The 21,174-nt window shown below is 47.9% G+C and overlaps 1 protein-coding gene and 1 pseudogene across 13 annotated transcripts in view; one reads left to right on the top strand and one right to left on the bottom strand.

The window, feature by feature from the left end:
- The window catches only part of SIL1 (SIL1 nucleotide exchange factor), a 223,160-nt gene extending 203,052 nt beyond the window's left edge, over positions 1–20,108 (top strand). For 9 of the 12 annotated variants that reach the window (XM_081090777.1, XM_081090782.1, XM_081090779.1 and 6 more), the window contains 3 exons: positions 16,139–16,235; positions 16,663–16,827; positions 19,579–20,108. In XM_081090777.1, coding sequence (XP_080946903.1) covers positions 16,139–16,235; positions 16,663–16,827; positions 19,579–19,935 — 619 coding nt within the window. In that variant the 3' untranslated portion in view covers positions 19,936–20,108. The remainder of the gene's footprint in view (positions 1–16,138; positions 16,236–16,662; positions 16,828–19,578) is intronic. The other 3 variants (XM_081090785.1, XM_081090784.1, XM_081090781.1) reach the window with 1 other exon arrangement.
- Positions 3,585–14,177, bottom strand: LOC308519243 (large ribosomal subunit protein eL33-like; annotated as a pseudogene). Its single transcript has 2 exons — positions 14,044–14,177; positions 3,585–3,952 (listed from the first exon to the last, which is right to left on the bottom strand). The product of its transcript is annotated as a large ribosomal subunit protein eL33-like (transcript).
- Positions 20,109–21,174: the final 1,066 nt, after the last annotated feature.

Below are 21,174 nucleotides of genomic sequence, written 5' to 3'. Positions count from 1 at the left end.
CAGTTCTAATTAGCTTCTTTGATCCTTCCTCCCAGTTGTTCACTCTAGCTTATCAATTACAGTTCTCCCCCATGAATGCTTTCTGTACTGGCTTTGTCTATTCTAGCCAGAGGAGCTGAGAATGAGAATCTAGAGCCACGCAGTGGGAGGTGGTACATTCTTCTTTGTTCCCCACCACAGGTGGGCCCTCCCACTTCTGAGAAGAATGAAAACCCAGGTGCTCTGTCTTTCTTAGCAGAAAAGTAAAAATAGTAATTCGCATTAAATTGTATACCATATTTTTCCATGTATAAGATGCTATTCTCAGAAAACTACAGGACATTGAAAAAAGAGATAGAGGAAGACAAACAAATGGAAGAACATACCATGTTCATGGATTGGTAGAATCAACATCATTAAAATGTCCATACTACCCAAAGCAATTTATAGGTTCAATGCAATCCCCATTAAAATACCAACAACACATTTCACAAACCAGAACAAACTCTCCAAAAATTCATATGGAATAAAAAAAGACCCTGAATAGCCACAGAAATCCTGAGAAAGAAGAACAAGGTTGGAGGGATTACAATACCAGATATCAAGCTATATTACAAAGCCACGGTTCTTAAAACTGCCTGGTATCGGCACAAGAACAGACCAATGGAACAGAACAGAGAACGCAGAAATAGACCCAAGCCATTATGCTCAATTAATATTTGACAAAGGAGGCAAGAACATACAGTGGACTCAAGACAGTCTCTTTAATAAATGGTGCTGGGAAATTTGGTCAGATACATGCAAAAAAAAAAATGAAACTAGATCACCAACTTACACCATACATAAAAACAAATTCAAAATGGTTAAAGGAGTTATATGTAAGATGGGAAACCATAAAAATCTTAGAAGACTCCATAGACAGCAAAATATCAGACATATGCCATAGCAATATCTTTACCAATACAACTCCTAGGGCAATGGAAACTAAGGAGAAAATAAACAAATGGGACTTCATCAAAATAAAAAGCTTCTGCACAGCAAAAGAAACCATCAACAAAACAAGAAAGCCCACTGCATGGGAGAACATATTTGCCAATGCTATTTCAGATAAGGGTTTAATCTCCAAAATTTACAGGGAACTCATATAACTTAACAAAAGGAAGATAAACAATCCAATCAAAAAATGGGCAAAGGATCTATGTAGACACTTTTTGAAAGAGAACATACAGAAGGCAGAGAGACATATGAAAACATGTTCAAAGTCACTAATCATCCAAGAGATGCAAATCAAAATGACAATGCAGTACCATCTCCTACCTCTGACAATGGCTATCATCAACAAACGACAAGTGCTGGTGAGGATGTGGAGAAAAAGGAACCCTTGTACACTGCTGGTGGGAATGAAGACTTGTGCAGCTACTGTGGAAAACAGTATGGAGTTCCCTCAAAAAGTTAAAAATGGAACTCCTATTTGACCAATAATCCCACTTCTAGGAATATATCCCAAGAAACCAGAAACACCAATCAGAAAGGATATATGCTCCCCTATGTTCACAGCAGCACAATTTACAATAGCTAAGATTTGGAAACAGCCTAAGTGCCCATCAGCAGATAAGTGGATTAAAAAACTGTGGTACATCTACACAATGGAATAGTATGCTGCTTAAAAAAGAAGGAACTTTTACCATTTGCAACAGCATGGGTGGAAGTGGATAGTATTATGCTAAGCGAAATAAGCCAGTCAGAGAAAGATAGATATCACATGATCTCACTCATATGTGGGATATAATGATCAACGTAAACTGATGGACAAAAACAGATTCAGAGACGAGATAACACTGAACAAACCATCCAACTTCAGAGAGAAAGTGGCGGGGGCGGGGCAGGTTGGCAGAGGCAGAGGGGAGATTAGAGATCAACCAAAGGACTTGTATGCATGCATATTAGCATAATCAGTGAACACAGACACTGGGGCAGTGGGTGCTTCTCCTCAGGGGTGTGAGTGAAGGGGGGGGGTGTCAATTGGGGAAAAAGGAGACACGTGTAATACTTTAAACAATAAAAAGAAAAGCTAGAAAAAAAGATGCTTTTCCCCCCCCTAAAATTGTTAGACTGAAAATTGAGGGGCGTCTTGTACACGGAAGTCAGCCAAGGAGGGAGCCTCACAGGTGCGTAGCTACCCATACCTTGTCAAACAGGCTTCCTCCAATCATGGGTCTTATTGTTACTGATGTCACCTGATGCCATACTTGGAGGTGGAGGAGGAGAGTGCACAGATGCAACAGGGACCAGAGCGTTCTGAGCCCATAAAGATGTCAAAAAATAAAAAGATAAATACCAGTAAGCGATTGTCTTACTCTGCAAAATTCAAACTGAATGTAATAGCTATGCAAAAGAACATGGAAATAGAACTGCAGAGAGACAATTTGGACCTCCTCCCACTGAGTATATGACCAGACAGTGGAGAAAACAGGAAGAACAATTCCTTAAGATGCCAAAAAAGAAGAAGGCCTTAAGAGGAAAACCAGAAAAAGGGCAAACTTAGAGCAGAGGCTTAAGACTTGGATTATGGAGCAGCGCCAGAGTGGCTTATGTGTGTCAACCAAGCTTATTCAGTGTCAGGCAAGAATGTTTGCAAGCGAAATGCACGTTGTTGATTTTACATGAAAGGCAAAATGGTGCTTCCATTTCATGAGGAGAGAAGGGTTGGCCATGAGAACACGAACAAAGTTAGCTCAGAAAATGCCACCAGTTTATGAGGATGATCTCACGTATATAAACATTGACTCAGAAGACAGCAGTGATACAATAGAAGTTGAAGGAATTGATGTGTCTGGAACTAATAGTGATGAAGACGAGAGCAGTGATGCAACAGAGGCTGAATAAAGTGATATGCTGCATAATATCATAGTACTGGTATGTAAACATTACCTGTGGTGATTACTAAATAAAAATGTGTTCTGTTTTATGTTTAAAATATTGATTTCTTAACTTTGGGTTGGAAAAATGAGGGCCATCTTATACATGAGGGCATCTTATACACATAAAAATACAGTAATATATTGTGGTAAAACAACTAGTATTTGAATGCTTGGTATTTGCTAGGAATTGTGCTGATCTCTTCATATTATATTTCATTTCTACAACAGTCCATGAGATAGATATTATTATTAATATCTGTTTTACAGATGAAGAGATAGAGGTTCAAAGAGGTTTAGTAACTTATCCCAGTAGTATAGATTGAAGACGTTGAAACTAGGACTTGAACCCAAGTCTCTTCTCTGACTCCAGAGCAACTTATTCACTAGTTTGTTTACTGAGTTTGGGCTTTTTGGTAAAACAAAAGTCCAGACCATTGGCTCCTAGCCCACAAAAAAAACAAACACACTAACCCTGGGATGAGATGCCCTAGTGTGGAAGAGGCTTTCTAAATTGAGATTATAAAACTGGTATAGAAGCAAGTTGGTGTGGCACTGTGGGTCTTTACATATTTTAATACCTGGAAATCTCCTTTTCAAAAAATAATACTCTGATAAAGTCTTGACTTGCTTTGATTCTTTTTTTTTTTAAGAGAACAAATCCATTTTATTTACTTTTCAATAAGTTTAAATCTTTGAGGGGTACGGCATTACATGGATTCTGTGTCTAATGGCCTTAGTGGGAAGGTTGCTTAGGAATTTAGCATGATCCATGCCACTGTTTCCATGAGCATGAGTTACCTTTCCCCAGATTACTCTGGTTTTGTTTGGTTTGCCACCAGGAGTCACTGTGTTGTTCTTTTCTTTGTACACATAAGAAGCACATCTTTGTAGCACATCTCTTGTCTAGATAGAATTCAGTTTCATTTCCAGCATAAACACCTTTAATTTTAAGAAGAGCTGTGTGCTCCCTCTGGCTCTGGAGACCCTGCTTATAGCCAGCAAAAATGGCCTTGGACCACAGCCTTCCAGAAATATTTGTCCTTATAGAAGTTCTGTCTCAGCAGACCTCCACAGTATCCAAGATGGTGGGGGAAAACTTACTTTGATTTTTAATTCACTTTTCTAAAAGTTTGATCTCTCAGAAGGTTGTGTGTGTGCTTGGTGAATTGAAAGTGTTGGGAACCTGAGCAGAAAGTGGCTATGTTTAGAGAAGCCAAGGGAAATGCAGAACTCTCTGAGTTTGAGGGAAAGCAGATTTTGGAAGATCCAGGGAAACGTAGATGTAATATCTGACTCAGAGCTTTGAAAGGAAGGATGACTCATAGTCTGGTAAGTGAAATGTGTTAAATACAGTCACAAGTGATTACTGCAAGGAACAAGAGAGGAGACACCTAAAGAAACCAACATGGCTGTATGGAGAGCAGTTAGAGATGAGCTTTTGTCAAAGAGATAAAAAAGAGACCTATAACCAAGAATAGATAGAGAAGAGGGTGTAAAACTCTGAGAGCACTGTCAGGAATGCCAGGTGGGTGAGATCTGGGATGCTAACAATAAAGGGCCTGCCTGAGCAGTTTGTGTTCAGATTGAGAGGCATGGCAAGGAAGGCATTAGCCACCTGCTTCAGTGAGGTGATTCAATGTAGCAGATCAAGAGAGGGCATCTCCATCCTCTGTTCTGTTTCTCTTTTGCCTTTGACTTCCCTTTTAAGGAAAACGGCCTTCCTGTTAGAAGGAATAAAACAAGCATGGTTAAGAGAAACTTGAGCCCAGGACTGTGAGGAAGAAGGAACAGAGCCACTGGCTTCTATAAATTAGTTAGAATCTTCAAAAATCAAATGAAAATTATGGACATCATCATGAGACCTATGTGTGTGAATCTTTATGGCATCATGGGGGTTGAGAGAGAGGCAAGGAAATAGGATGGATTAACAGTTTTGGTTTGCAATATGATTTATGAGCATTTCTAAAGAAAAGTGATCTCTTGGAGCTAGCATGAGTTTGGTAAAAGCAGGTCTTAACCATATTAGCTTAATCCTCCCACAAAAAGGTGCATAAATCTTACACATACCACTTGATAACTTATTAAAAGTAAATATTTCCATATATCCACCACCTGGATCAAGAAATAGAACTGTATCAGAATCCCACAAGATTCGCTATGCTCCTTCCCAATTCTGATTGCCATTTTCAGAAAGATTTACCAGCCAGGGAAATTAGACCAAAATTTTATTAATTTATTGATTTTAGAGAATGAAAAGGAGAGAGAGAGAGACAGGGTGGGGGGGGGGGGGAGAGAGAGAGAGAGAGAGAGAGAGAGAGAGAGAGAGAGAGAGAGAGGGAGGGAGGGAAAGAAAAGAAAGAAAAGGAAAGAAAAAAGAAAAGGAAGGGGAGATCAGTTTTGTTGTTCCATCCATTCATGCATTCATTGGTTGATTCTTGTATATGTCCTGACTGGGGATCAAACCCTCAACCTTGCCATATCGGGATGACTCCAAACAACTGTGCTAACTGACCAGGAGATTAGACCAGTGTTATGGACATAGAGAAAGTTTGTGATCCAGGAAAACATTTGGCAGAATTTCACAGTAAACTAATAGGTCAGGTAGAGAAATGATAAAGATGTGGATTTGTAGCTATTTGAACAATCAGACCTAATAAATGTTTACTTATAAACGGCTCAGTGTCAACAGTCTTCACTGTAGCTATGTGCCAAAGAACTCATGTCTGACTCTGACCTGTCCAACTTGCATTCAGCTTCTCATGTAAGGACATGGGGGCAGATGACACAGATCATGAGGGATAAGCAACATGTTGGCTATGTGACAGAATGAGAATCCAAAAGAATAGTGGCAGGCTAGGAAGAAAGGCCCAAGTAGCAAAGTGACATTTAAAATTTTGTTATTAAATGTTTAATTTTATAAATAACCATACTCATGTTTAAAAAATAAATCTTACCACCCAGAAGCAAATATATGGTGTTATATCACCTATACTGTTTGTAACTTACTTTGTGACACTACTTCCAAAAACCTAGATGTGGCCTGAGGCATTTGGAGTAGAGTGGCACTGGGGCAGAGGTGCCGGGCCCACTGGACACTGGAGGGGTTGTCCAGGCTGGAGCCCTGCGGGGGATTCATCAGTACATGGAGCAGCATCCCCCAGAGCATTGTCAAGAAGGCCATGGAATTCCAGAGTCACACAAAAATGACTTCTGGATCCCATGATGCAAGATTGTGAAAGGGGAGCTTTCTCTAGACCAGTGGTTCTCAACCTTCCTAATGCCGCGACCCTTTAATACAGTTCCTCATGTTGTGGTGACCCCCAACCATAAAATTATTTCCGTTGCTACTTCATAACTGTAATTTTGCTACTGTTACAAATCGTAATGTAAATATCTGATATGCAGGATGTATTTTCATTGTTACAAATTGAACATAATTAAAGCATAGTGATTAATCACAAAAACAATATGTAATTATATATGTGTTTTCCGATGGTCTTAGGCCACCTCTGTGAAAGGGTCGTTTGACCCCCAAAGGGGTCGCGACCCACAGGTTGAGAACCGCTGCTCTAGACAGTTGGTTGCTCCTAAGCTTCAGAAAGGCTGACCTGTCAGAGCAATGATGGGGCCAGTTGGTATGTTTCATGACATTAGATTTCAACTAGGCATCAGAAGTATTTCTCTAGCAATTTGAAGAGTTTAAAACTAGAGTTAAGGCTGCCTTGTTCAATGGTTGGCTCCCTACTGCTCTAGTCTTCAAGTACTAGGCAGCCAGTTTATCAGATATACTATACCAGATAAAAGTTGTGGGCATTGGGTCCAGTTACCCCAGATGCTGGCCCTCAAATCACTATGAGGGCATTTACAAAAATCAGGTTTTGAGCCCATCTTCTGAATTGTGATTCAGTTTGTGTAGTAGTAAGGTTTAGAATCAGAATTTCCAAAAAGCTTTTCATGCTCCTTGGAGAAATGGCCGATTCCATGGCAGGTGCAGGAAAAAGACATTATTTGTACAAGAACATCTTGGGCCAGAAAGTAAGGAATTGCTCAGAGAATGATGGAAACATGTCAGAAAGACACAGAAGCTAGCACAAAAAAGCTCTGGTGATTAAATGAGGGATAATTTGAGCAATAAAATAAATAATGATAGAAATTGTTATAACCTCTAGAGAAAATAAGAATCCATGAATCCATACTGATATGAATGAATGAATGAATGAATGAATGAATGAATAAGAAGGAAAATCTCTTTTGAAGTAGAGCACAACAAATACAGATAGAAGAAATAATGGAGTTTGAATATCATCATGTGACAAGCACCATAGTAATAAGTATTTTGAGCAAGAATTATTGACGAATGCCAGAACTAAGTAGGTGAAAGTTTGATGAGGAACATGCTGTCTTCATATCTCAAAGGGTCTCCCTACAAAATTTTATTAAAAGAGGCAAATAGTGTCTTTATAATGGAAAAATCTGGCAGATACCACCATGACCAAGTAATGGAAGTGACCACCACCAGTTGTGGGCCTCACTGACATCTCATGCCTCCTGATATGATGCACTGAGAAAGACGTAACATTGCTTTTATGGTATTCCTGTCAGCGTGCATAACCTTAATCTAATTATGGGGGGAATCAGACTAATCCAGACTGAGGGGCATTCTACAGTTGGCTTGTGCTCTTCAAAACTATCTGTAAAGACAAAGGCTAAGAAAATTGTTTTTCTAAAAAGGATATTCTAAGAAGTTGGCAAAATCTGAATATCTATAGTTTATGTATCAGTATTAATTTCCAGATTTTGATCACTGTACTGTGGTTATATTCTTGGGAAATATACACTTGATACATTTGGAGTAAAGGGGCATGCATATATGTGCACCTTGCTCTCAAATGTTTCAGGGGGGAAAAATGTGAATATATATATAGAGAGAGAGAAAATGAAAAAGCATATGTGTTAAAATGTTAATTGGTGACTTTTAAAATATATATTTTTTTATTGATTTCAGAGAGGAAGAGAGAGGGAGAGAGAGATAGAAACCTCAATGATGAGAAAGAATCATTGATTGGCTGCCTCCTACACACCCCTTACTGGGTATCAAGCACACAGCCTGGGCATGTGCCCTGACTGGGAATCAGGTATCGAATCGTGGCATCCTGGTTCATAAGTCAATGCTCAACCACTGAGCACACCAGCTGGGCCAATTGGTGACTCTTGATGAGAGTACTTTTACTATTTTGCAACTCTTCTGTAAGTTACTTTTCCTGTGTAATTTTCTGTAATTTCTTAAGTGTTGTATCTGAAATGTTTTAAGGGAAAAATGTGCCCCAGATGATTGTGATGCAGAGCTATGTTTGAGAGCTACCAGATGTCTGTCAGGAAGATTCTTTGATTGCCTTCCCTCTGAGGCCTTCTTATCTCTCCAGAGGTGGGCAGATTGTGTGTGTGTGTGTGTGTGTGTGTGTGTGTGTGTGTGTGTGTGTGTGTGTAAGTAAGGAGATGCTAGAGATATTCTTGTAAGAGCTATCATTGTGGTGAATTGTGGATATCCACATTTGCTTACATGACTGGCTTCTGGTTGGGGATTGTATATGAACAGTCCAGTGACACCCTTGCCCTCTCCCAGTAACAGATGGAATTTCTGAAGAGCCCATGTGGTTCCCTTCACACTTAAGTGGTATAAGGCCCATTACAAGCTGGATGTTTTGTTTCTCCTGTGGAAGAGTTGTATGTGGCATTTATTATTTTTGGTGAACCTGTTCTGTTTATATTAAAGTTGGCTATTGTTTCCATCTTGATGATTAATTAATTGCTTAACCCCATTAACCCCTAGATGGTAGGTTAGTATAGATCCCTAATGAACCTACCTATTCAGGATGACGCACTCTGCCACTCCGAGTGTTTCACAGATGATCAAGGCCATACACTAGGACACAAGCAAGGTCAGGCCACCAGAGCAGAACCCTTCTCTCTGAGCAAGAAGATGAGCATGTAAGCACCAGGCAGGATTGCAATGAGAGAGCCTGACCGCACAGCCCGCGGTGTGCCCGCTTTCCCCTGCGCAGCGTCAGCTCCGGAGCATTTCAGAGTAATGGCAGCTTTTCCCTCTGTTATTAAGCAATTAAAGAGAAATGACATTGCTGTACGTAGAAATATTGAAGACTCATGAGAGAGTACATACCCCAGTGTGTCCTCAGTGTCCATGGCTTGGACTGGGACTCTGGTGACACGTGCTCTGCCTCAGGGTTCTACCTTCGTGTTTCCTCAGCCATCTAACCCATCGGCCTAATCCTTATTTCCCATCCCAGAGCTCTGCCTTCTCCAGTTTTTCTCCTCTTTTTTTTTTTTCCCAGCCCTTGTTGTTCTGATTAACCCAGCAGGATTTCTGTGTGTTCTCTGTTTCTGTGCACACACCCCTGGTGCCAGCAGCACCTGCTTTGTGGCTGTGTGACCTGTCCAGCTGCACAAGACCCCACACTGAAAAGGGCCTGGCTTGGTTTAATGCTCTACCCTTGCCACCTGAAATTCCTTACAGTTTTTTAACAAGGGCCCCACGTTTTCACTTTGCACTGGGCCTGAAAATTATGAAGCCACTCCTGTACCTGAAGTGGGCAGCATTCTCATGCCCTCCCCCCACCCCCAGCCAGGCTTGGCTGCACACCCTAAGATCGCTCCTTCACCCCCACCCCCAACACTTGCTCAGCTTTGGTTAGCTAAAGTATGACCTTTGACCCTTGGGAGATTACCCACATCGGGCACTCTGACCCAAACGGTTTGGTTTCTGCAAATGTAATCACTTCATTTCTGCAATCCCCACCCCCACCCCCCAAGTCTACAGATTAGCAGCTGCTGCTGCTGTCCCTCTGCACACAGGCAGCTGACTCGCCTGCTGATTGTGAACATCCCAGTAATCCAAGTGCTAATGGTATTTATTCAGTCCAGCCTGCTTAGCCCTGAACAAGGTTTATTCTCATTTATCTCGCCAGAGAGGAGCTACGAGCTACGTCCTTAATATCCTTTTGTTGACTTTGAGCACACTGGTGCCACTAATGTCACTAAGAGGCTTGCAGGCCCCTGCTCTTTTAACTCTCTCAATCTCCAACTGTCAGGACATCCATCTTCTATCCATCAAGACACCCCGCCCCCCCAAACCTCACCCCAGGCAAGGGGTGTAGCTCTGGTCCAGATTCTGTAGGCTGGGAGGGGTATGAGGCCAGCTATATGTGCCCGGGCATCTGGGCTAAATAAAGTTGTGCTCTCAAGGTACTGGCCTGGCCTCTTTGGGTAGCAAACCCAACTATAATCATAATCTTTCTGTCACAAAGCTTCAGCTAGCATTTTGGCATTATTAGCTATGCTCTCTTTAGCACAGGGTAGTTTTAGCTCTGCCTCACAGGTGAGGATACTGAAGGGACTTATCTGAGGTCATCAGCCATTGTTCACAGATTCTCACCAAGGGTCTCCAGGCCCTGGCCCTTGTACCTCACTCTAAGCTATTTTGTGTATTTCCTCCCCAAAAGCAAACAACAGTGAGCGTTCAGAGCCCAAGGCAGAGCTGCCTGGGGGGAGAGAGGCTCTGAGAGCATGTTGGTGTCTGACCCTCTGGCCACATTGCTCGAGAAACAACTGGCCTCTGCTGTCCCTGCCTGGATGGGCGGAGGGCGGTCGGAAATGCAGGCCTTGTCTCTCCCAGGCTCCCTCTGCGGTGCTTCCTCAGCTCCTTGACTGGGCAGCGTAAAAGGCTGTTTTCAGAGGGTGCTGTATTTGACCCTGAGGTGTTCACGGAGCCACTGACGCCCTGAGCCTCGGTAGGGCCCAGATTGATGTGGGGCCCTCATTTACGCTGGTCAGGAGAAGAGGCGGCAGTGCGTGGGCCCGGGGTTGCCGAGCCCACGTGGCCACAGGCCCACGTTTTCCCAGTCTGCTTTACTGACCAGGTCCTTCCGAACTGCTGCAGGAGAACAAGGGGATTAATTGCTTTATGAAAGCGATTTCAGCAAGTGACAAAAGGCATCAGGCTTTCTCTTATCCTCCCTGGTTTCCTTCGCCTGTGCATTAAGCTCTGTTCTCTCGTACTGTAAATGGGCTTTCCCCTTTGGGTTGGGTGGGCCTGGCTACTGCTGGCAAAGCTGTAGGTGCTCTTGGCTTACAGCCACCTTACCTTGTGGAAAAGTGAACTTTTCTCTGTCCTGACTCCAGTGTGGAAGACTGAAGGGCTCTGACTGCCTAGTCCTGGGGGACCCAGCACTGGGCCACAAGTTCTCCCCTGCAGCCTGGGGAGTTGAGATCCACCCCATCAGGACCACAGGAGTGGGAGAAGCAGCAGTCTCGAAGGAAGGAAAGTGTCAGTGCTAAGAGATGGGGAAGAAGGCATGCTGGGCAGGTACAGGCACAGCACCACGTAACCAGAAACAGCCTGACCTGGGAGTGGTGGGCTGTGCCTGGTTCAGTGTGTCTCCTAGCTCAACTCTTGTTCCCCACCACTGCCCCCTCCCCCTCCCCCACCCCACATCACTGTCCTGAGATGAATCTTGCTCCAGGGCTCTCTCTGGTGTCTGACACCTGGAGGCACTTGTTTCCAACTTATGGTTTTCCCCTGGGTGTGGGGTGAAGTAATAATAGGAGCAGGTTCCATTTGCTGGGTGGTGTCTGGGTCCTATGTCGCCCCATCTTGGTCCCAGCCAGCAGACCTGCTGGCACTATGTCCAGCTTGGCCTCTTGGTAGCAGGTGAGCTGAACCTCTCAGCCCAATTTTTATGACTCTCCAGGGAAGCCTTCCACTGAACAGTCCCCTCGCCTCTACACACATGATCATGCTGTCCCCTTCCTGTAGTCTCACCTCTCCTATGCAGCTCTCCTGGCTCTTCTAGAACCCCATAGACCTTAGGTTCTGAACCACCTGGTCTGGCCTAAAGTTACAAGCCATTCATTTATTCATTCACTTCTAAACCAGTAAATAGCATCTGCTGTGAATCCTGGCTTGCTCAGTGTTGAATGACAGAGAGCAGGCTGAGCTTCCCCAAGGATCTGTCCTGCATGGGCCTTCTCGAAGCAATTGCCTGGCGGTGGCTTGCCCCTCCATCTTGCCTAAGACAGAGTCAGACCCTCTCTAACTTACATTGGTGCTCCCATGGAAGTACCAGGGAAGCCATATCTCCTATTGGCTTTTGGCATCTTTTCTTGCCTCCCAGTCAGCTTATTCTTTCTCTGGAGTATCCCAAGTATTTGCCTACACAGTCCATGGCTGCCCCCTTGGCAAGTGCTTTGGCTGATCTCTTCCCTACCCCCACTGCCTTCCCTCTGAGGCTCCTGAGTCTGTTGCATGCTTTCATTTTGTCCATTTATTTTGTTCATCCTATATAATAGCCTAATATGCTAAGTGTCTGGTCTTCTGTTCAACCAATCAAAGCGTAATATGCTAATGATAACGCTAAGGTCACTCAATCGCTCACTCTGATGTGCACTGACCACCAGGGGGCAGACAGTCACCTGGTAGGTTAGCTTGCTGCTGGGGTCTGGCTGATCGGGACTGGGCTGATCAGGACTGAGCAAGACTGGCCGGATATGCCTTGGAGCCCTCCTGCATCCCTGTCGGCCCGATTGTGCACCAGTGGGGTCCCTCGGCCTGGCCGGTGCCCTCTCCGCAGGGGATGTTGGAGATCCAGTCTTGGCCCCAGGCGGAACAACTGGTGACTATGATGCGCACTGACCACCAGGGGGCAGACGCTCAACACAGGAGCTGCCCCCTGGTGGTCAGTGCACTCCCACAGGGGGAGCACCGCTCATGGCTGGCAAGCACAGCTGCTGTGGCAGCAGCTCTAAGGATGTCCGACTGCCTGCACGGAGAGCGGGTCTCAGCCGTCAGTTGGACATCCCCCCGAGGGTTCCCTGACTGCAAGAGGACGCAGGCCAGGCTGAGGGACCCCCCTGAGTGCAAGAATTTCATGCACCGGGCCTCTAGTTAGATATAAGTGAGATCATGTGATACTTGTCTTCCTCTGACTGACTTATTTCACTTAGCATGATAATCTCCAGGTTCCTCCATGCTATCTCAAAGGGTAAGAGATCCTTATTTTTTACAGCTACATAGCATTCTATGGTGTAAATGTACCACAGTGTTTAAATCCATTCATCTACTGATGCGCACATGAGCTGTTTCCAGATCTTAGCTATTGTAGATTATGCTGCTATGAACATAGGATTGCATACATTCTTTCTGATTGGTGTTTTAGGCTTTTTAGGCTATCTTACTAGAATTGGGATTACTGGGTCAAATGGCAGTTCCATTTTTAATTTTTTGAGGAAACTCCACACTGTTTTCTATAGTGGCTGTACCAGTCTGCATTCCTACCAGCAGTGTACTAGGGTTCCTTTTTCTCCACATCCTTGCCAGCACTTACTGTTTGTTGATTTATTGATGGTAGCCATTCTGGCAGGTGTGAGGTAGTACCTCATTGTCGTTTTAATTTGCATCTCTCTGATGATTAGTGATGTTGAAGCATTTTTCATATGTCTCATGGCCATCTGGATAACCTCTTTGGAGAAGTGTCTGTTTAGGTCTTCTGTTCATTTACTTTTTTTATTGGATTGTTTGTCTTCCTTTTGTTGAGTTGTATGAGTACTTTATGCATTTTGGATATTAATCCTTTATCAGATGTATCATTGGCCAATATATTCTTCCATATAGTGGGTCCCTTTTCATTTTGGTGCTGGTTTCTTTTGCTGTGCAGAAGCTTTTTAGTTTGATGTAGTCCTGTTCATTCATTTTTTCTCCTTTGTTTCTCTTGCCCTGGGTGTTGTATCGTGAAATGTCTGAGATTTTGCTGCCTATGCTTTCTTCAAGGATTTTTATTGTTTCACAACTTACCTTTAAATCTGTTATCCATTTTGAGTTTATTATTGTGTATGGTGTAAGTTGGTGGTCTAGTTTCATTTTTTTACATGTAGCTGTCCAGTTATCCCAATGCCATTTATTGAAGAGATGTCTTTATGCCATTGTGTGCTCTTGCCTTCTTTATCATGTTGTCTCTCCCCTATACCTTTTGTTGGTGGTAGGGCTGCTGCTCTGGGAGGTGCCCAAGCTGAACCCCATGTGCTCAGGCCAGGTCTCCTTGGATTCCCGCTCCGTCCTGAGCTCTGCTCTTACCTTCTCGGGTTGGCTGGGTGATTGTCTCGTCTCTGGGTCTTGTTCTCAGTAGATCTGAGGACAAGGGTGAAGCTTTGTGCTGTGTTTGGAGGGCCTTGTCTCTGCCACTCTGCAGTCCCCTGAGGATGGGGCATATCAGTGGCCCTCCCCGAGGCTGATGCAGTGTCGGGCCTGGCAGAACCCCCTTCCTTGGGAGGCAGCATTTTCCATTTCTGTGGTCCTTGTCTTTTCCTAGACCCTGCCTGTTGCGGGAGCGTTCCTCGGGCACATGATGGCAGAGACAGCCCTAATTAGCTCACACTTTGATGAAGCAGCTGCTTTTCTCAAGTTGGGGGAGCAGGGGCAGGGGAGAGGTTCAGCTCCCAGTCCCCCATGCATCGGCGCCCACCTGCCTGTCTGGACAGGAGCTGTCAGCCTCACTTCCCCAGAGACCCCAGCCTGTCTCCAGACTGCTCCTCAGACACGAGTGGAGTTACAGTGGGACAGGCTGGCACCCACCCTGCATGTCCTCTCTGTTGAGAGGGACGCAGAGGGACGAAGGCACCTCTCATTTTACAGCAGGAAAACTGGCTTAGGGTGCTGAGTCTGCTTTGAACCTTGAAGCTGGTGCCAGGGAGGAATAGAAGGGGGGCCATCACTATGCCATTCGGCAGCACTTACGGAGTGCCTGCTCTGTGCCAGGGCCTCTCCTGCAAGCAGCAGTGTAAACACTCTTATTACCTGCCTCCATTTTTCTCTGGGGTTTGGACCAGGAGCTTTCTCCCTCTGATTTTTAACACCCTGCCTCATGCCATGAGGACCCCCTGCCACGGTTGGGGGTTAGGAGGAACCAGGCCCTTTTGGGGCCTCCAGGGAGCTGGTGGCCATTCTAAGGGAAGGCAGCCAGAGCCTGGTGGAGACTTGGTCCCCTCTGTGGCTGTCTGATCTCTGGCCTTGCCCTTCCCTTTGCTGCTGGCCTCAGGCTTTTTGTGTGCCTGCTGCCTTTTTTCTCGGACGCCTCAGAAGTGGCTGGTGAGGGAGCCTTGACCTTCCTCAAGGGCCTAAACACACAGGTCCCTGTGTTTGGCACTTGCTCTTTAATTGATCACTAATTTGATTTGAGAAAGCAAGGATCCTGCAAAGGGTATCCTGCTGGGGTTCCCTGCCATGTGCCCTCCCTGGCACCCTTCCAGGCCCAGCATCCTTTCATCCAGGAGGGCTGTGCCTGAAGTGTTGGACTCTGATTACTCTGCCCAGCCTAGAATGGGGAGAGGAGTTCCAGAGGCAGCCCTGGGTGCTGAGGGTGTTAGCACTGCCTGTTTGTTGGTCAGCACAATTATGGTATAAATGTGTTTATTCATTCATTCCCTATTGTTCAGGGTCCTCAGCCATGGCAGGCCCTGTGCTCAACGCAGAGGTTACAGGGATACAGAACATCACAGCAGCTGCTCTCAGAGAGTGGAGGGCTGGTGGGGAGGCACTGGGTTGGTCCTGTTTCAGGATCTGCATAGGGATTCAGAGGCTCCCTGGATCTTGTGTTTTCTTTTTATCTTCCTACCACAGCGTTCGCTATGTGCTGTGTGTGTGCTCCACCCAGGAGAGGAGAGAAAAAGAACGGGTTCCTGTCTAGGGGACCCCATTAGTCATTGCCCTGCAGTGTGTGATGGGCCTGGGGTCATTGAAAGAGGAGCACCCAACACTGGCTTGGGGAAGGTGGGTGAAGGCTTTCCATAGCAGGGGCATAGATGTAGCACCCTGAGCATCAGAAGGATCTTAAAGTGGTAGATGTGATTTCCTTTTTTAAAACACCCCAGCCTGATGGCTGCTGGGGAGGGTAGACTGGCATGGGGCCACTTGACCCTGTCGTTTGTGCCATAGGTCATTGTACCCAGGTGGATCCACACTAAGCCTGTTTCCCCATCTCAGTTCTAGCTTGTCCAGAGGGGAGAACCTCCCCCCACCCCCTTGCACACCTTGTTTCTCCCAAGGGATGGCTGGTGTGGTGTCAGTTCTCTGACCACCCAGATCCCTGGGCTGGGCACAGTGGTGTTGCCCCATCTTGGTGAATAGGTGCCAAGTCATGCTTTTCTGTGCTTCCCCTTCCCACCCTCCATAGCAACCCAAAGGTCCAGGTGGAGGCCATGGAGGGTGGAGCCCTGCAGAAGCTGCTGGTCGTCCTGGCTACGGAGCAGCCTCTCACTGCAAAGAAGAAGGTGGGATTCTGCTCCTTTCCTCCTGCTCAGCCCCCAGCACACCTGTGGAGCCTGGAAGGCACTGGTCCCTTTCCAGGCTGTGCATGTCACTTTGGGGGGCATAGGCGGAGAGGTCCCACTCACTCAAAGTATCACAGCAGCATCCCAAGGCATCTGGGGCCCTGGATGTAGTTCCCACCGTGTGATTTTGAGTCCCACACCTTGGCGGCCTGCACTGGGCCTCAATTTGTCCACTGGGTGATGTTGAAGGTGTCTGGCGCTCCCAGTCCTGAGTTCTGGGGTGTAGCTGTCCCTGAGGGTAGTGGATGGAGCCAGGAAGAATGGGAGCCATGCTGAGATGGTTGGTACACTTAGAGCTGCCTTTTCTGGGCCTGGGGCAGGGCCAGCTCTGATTGGCCCTCACCCATCTGGATGTGTGCCTCCCCAGGTCCTGTTTGCACTGTGCTCCCTACTACGACACTTCCCCTATGCCCAGCAGCAGTTCCTGAAGCTGGGGGGCCTGCAGGTCCTGAGGAGCTTGGTGCAGGAGAAGGGCACAGAGGTGCTGGCTGTGCGCGTGGTCACCCTGCTCTACGACCTGGTCACTGAAAAGGTGAGTCCCCCTTGCCCTGCCTCCCTCTCACTGTGTTTGCTTGTGACCATTTGATCCTGGCCCCTCCCATGTCTCTTTCATTCGTCCCTTCATCCTCTTTAGTAAGTGCTTTGGAGCGAACATGCCAGCTCTGGTCTGGGCAGACAGGGATGCTGTGGGGCCTCACTTCAGGGCTCCAAACCCAGTATTTCCGAGACATCAGGGAGGATGTCCTGTGGGAAATGACTGCTGAGCTGAAACCTGATGCTGATGAGGAAGGAGAAAGAGAAGGTGCTGGCAGTGGTCCGAGCAAAGTGTGCAAACTCAGGATCAGTGTGATCGAAGGCCAGAAATCGTCTGGATGAGCCCCTCATTTAAGGCTGAAGCATAGGGTGGGGTGATGAGGAGCAGGAGAGATAGAGCAGCTGTGTCTAGGAGCCATGACAACAGCCAAGGGACCAAGGAGCCAAGGGCTGGAATGATGCTGAATCTTAGATTCTAGCAACTTGGAGTTGCCTACTCTGAGAGCTTTGGCTCTGGGCAGGGGCTCAGAATGGCTGCCCTGCAAGGCCCTGGGGACCCCAGATGCTTGCCACCCGGAGGAGACTTGGTGCCTGGCTCACTTTGGTCTTTGTGAGACTAAGAAAGTGTCTTCATTATGGATAGAGTAAAACCAGCTAGGCCTGGATTCTTAGTTCATCTGCTGCAGCGAGCATTGGCAGGGCTTTTCAGCTGCCTGTCATTCTCCCTAGAACAGCCAGGCTGCGGATTGGTGGAGCAGGGCTGGGCAGCTGCTGGAACCGCTGCTGAGTGTTGGAGGCTGAGGGACCCATCCCTCCTCCCTGCCCCTCCCCCCGTGCTTTGCTGAGGGTCAGGGCTGTCCATTGCTGCTTCTCTGTCAGCTATTGCTTTTGTGTGCTTGCCCGCTCTGACTCTCTTGGCCTGTCATGTCTCTCAGTCTCCCTCCCTCTCCCCTTCCCTCCCTCTCTCACCCTCCCTCCCTTCTTCTTCCCTCCCTGTCTCTCTCCCTCCCTCTTTTCCCTCTCTCCCTCCCTTTTTCCTCCCTCCCTGTCTCCCTCTCTCCCTCTCTCCCCCTTTAAGCTGCAGAACCCAGAACAGCAGGCAGCCATGTGGTGCTCACATCCAATTAATAAGGCCCAGGCACAGCTGACATCCTGGATGTGGGCCAACAAGCATGAGAAGGACATGAACATTGGCTGGAGAGAGACCTGATCTCTTTCTTTTGTTGCCTTGGGTGTCTCTTCACGGCCCCCAGCCCTGGCATCGTGGGCACTGACATTGGCTCAGTCCTGGAGTCCTGGGGTGCTGTGAAGATCAGGGAGGGACTGGTGTCTCTTGGCAAACAGTGCAGAGACAGCCATCCTGCAGCAGAGGCTTTAGGAAGATGTCAGCATGCTCTGTGCTGGAGGCAGTCAGGGCTTCTCCGTTCCCCCGGAGTGAAGAACTAGCCAGACTGGGGATGGTCATGAACTTCTCCTGTTCCAGAATGCTGACCCCTCCCGCCCCCCAGCTTCCTCCACCAGCCCCAGTGGGCCCCAAGGCCGTCATGTGGTCTACTGTGGCCCCTCATCTTTCCTGGGCTCCCCTCTTGCCTTCTCTGTATCCTGCATGCCTCATTCTCTCTGGAGTTAGGGCAGAGACTCCTTGCAGGACATTTAGTCCAGCCCATATGGGCATTGCCACCCCTGCCAACCCTCCACCTCTGCATAGCCTTCCTCCGACCTTTGAAATAAGCTGCCATCTTGTCAGCTTTCAGGTGTTTCCTTTGCCGCCTCTGGCAGCATTGGTTCCACCATATTTTGCTGATGGGGCTGGGTTCCTGCCCAGACGTTCCTCAGCTCTCCAGACCCTCAGCCTGGAGGCCGTCCTCCTTGGAGGGACACTCAGGGCTCCATCTGTTGTGTCCATCAACAAGCATAACCTGCCATTCTTTTTTTTCCTTTTTTTTTTTAATTTCAGAGAGGAAAGGAGAAGGAGGGAGGGAGGAAGAGAGAGAGAGAGGGAGGAGAGAGAGGGAAGAGAGAGAGAGAAAGATCAATAATGAGAGAGAATCATTGATCGGTTGCCTCCTGCATGCCCCCTACTGGGGATGGAGCTTGTAACCCCGGGCATGTGTCCTTGACCAGAATTGAACCTGGGACGCTTCAATCCGCAGGCCGATGCTCTATCCACTGAGCCAAACCAGCCAGGGCTAACCTGCCATTCTTCAAAAGGAGGTGGGCCCAGGCATTGTTATCACCCTCCTGTGTGTGGACCCCCCACTCCATCCTTATCCTTGGACAACGCCCACGCATCCCTCACGGCTCAGGGAAGCCCAGCTGGTTCGCATTCCCGCTCCAGCACTGACAGCCGAATGGTCTTGGGCTGGCACCACACTACCCTGCTGGACTAAGTTCATTATGCTCTTTAGGAGTTAATTACTCCGTTAACTTTTATTCTCCCGCCAGACCCTGAGCTCCTCAAGGGCGGGGACCATGTCTCCATCGTTATGCCTCCAGCATCTGGCACACTGCACAGTTGTTTGGATGAGTGGATGGATGGATAGATAGGTAGGTGGGGGAGTATGTGTGAAGCCATGAATCCTGCTGGCCTTCTCCCATGAAGGGCCTTTGAGGTCCAAGGGGATGAAGGAAGAGGGTTCGAACTCACAGGTCAGCCATGTGCCTTCACATCTGAAGGGCAGGGCTGACTGTTCTCTGTGTGTTCTCTCCTCCCCACCCGACCCCTGTCACCTGGCCATGTGGATGGCAGATGTTTGCCGAGGAGGAGGCCAAGCTGACCCAGGAGACGTCCCCAGAGAAGCTGCAGCAATATCGCCAGGTGCACCTCCTGCCAAGCCTGCGAGAACAAGGCTGGTGTGAGATCACTGCCCACCTGCTGGCGCTGCCTGAACATGATGCCCGTGAAAAGGTGCTGCAGACACTGGGTGCCCTCCTGGTCACCTGCTGGGACCACTACCATCAGGACCCCAAGCTCAGCAGGACGCTGGCCAGTCTGCAGGCTGAATACCAGGTGCTAGCCGCCCAGGAGCTCCAAGATGGCGAGGATGAGGGCTACTTCTGGGAACTGCTGGGCTCTATCAACAGTTTGCTGCAGGAGCTGAGATGAGGCTGCCCCCTAAGACTGAGGCTAGACTGGAACTGCTAGTAAGGCTGAGAGGTACCCGTTTGGATGGTTCTTCAGGGGACAGCAGGCAGGATGGAGGGCTTCCCTACTGGGGTCTGGGCGTCAGTGGGGCAGTGCTGGACTGGCCATTAAATGGAGGCATGAAGGTCATTATCTGTCTGTCTACTGTGTTTCTGTGCAGACTGGGCACAGCCCTTGGTGACATGCTGCATGGTCAGCCCAGGGCATCTAGTAACAGGCCCCCCCAGTTGGGAAGGATGCAGGCTCAGAAGTTGGAAAACTCTGGCTGGGACATAGCTTTTACCACCCAGTAGCTCTGTGACCTTGTCAAGTCACTTAACTTTTCTGAGCCTGTTTCCTCATCTGTCAAAGGTTATGCCATTAAATGAGAGAAAACGCGCATAAAGGACTACCCCAGTGCCTGGCCCCTGTGATGTCCCTCCCCCACCCTGCTGTGAGGGGAAGTCTGGGGCTATCTCCCTGCCCCCTCTACCTTGTACCAAGTAATAGATTTCAGGCCACTGGTCCTGGAGTAGGCCGAGGGCATCACCACGTGAGGGATGCTGATGGGCTGGGCTGAGCGATTGGTGCTGGGACCTGGTGGTGGAGATGCTGGGAGGGGCTTGTTTCACTCTGGGGGCTCTTGGGTATAGGCCCCACCCTGGGAGAGGAGTGACCTCACTAAAAAGTGGGAGCCCAGGCCTGCCTCTCTGTGCCTTTGCCCCTCTGTGTCCGTGCGGAGCTGGGCAGAGCCCACGGAGGAGGCCTTGGAGGCAGGGGCAGCCGAATCTGACAAGTCCCTGCCCCCATCTCAGAGAGGCTGGGAGCCTACTGCAGGTTGCCACGGCAACCCCAGCTCCGGGCCTTCCTGATTTGGATTCTGGTGCGTTTGTTTATCAGCCTTTCCCAATGCACCAGAGGCTCACTCCTGCTGTTCAGGCAGCCCCTCCGCCTGCATGTAGAAATCTCACCTTCCCTATGCTGAGGGGACACCGAGTACTTACTTCCCTGAAGTTCCTTTGCTTAGCCCCAGACCTTCTCCTGCTCCCCTCATGCCACAGCACACAGGAGCTTGGAAGAGAGCTGCTGCCTGCCCAGAGCCGCCCACGTGGGCTGGAGGAGGCAGGAGCCTGTGCCACTGGCGTAGGAAGCCGCAGGGTTCCAGCAAAGTGAGGATCAGACCCGAAGTCTATCAGATGTTGGATTCTGCCTCACGGCCTT

Source organism: Myotis nattereri (genome assembly GCF_964212035.1).
Source record: "Myotis nattereri genome assembly, chromosome: 5".
Taxonomy (NCBI): domain Eukaryota; kingdom Metazoa; phylum Chordata; class Mammalia; order Chiroptera; family Vespertilionidae; genus Myotis; species Myotis nattereri.
This window is presented reverse-complemented; position numbering and strand designations above follow the sequence as displayed.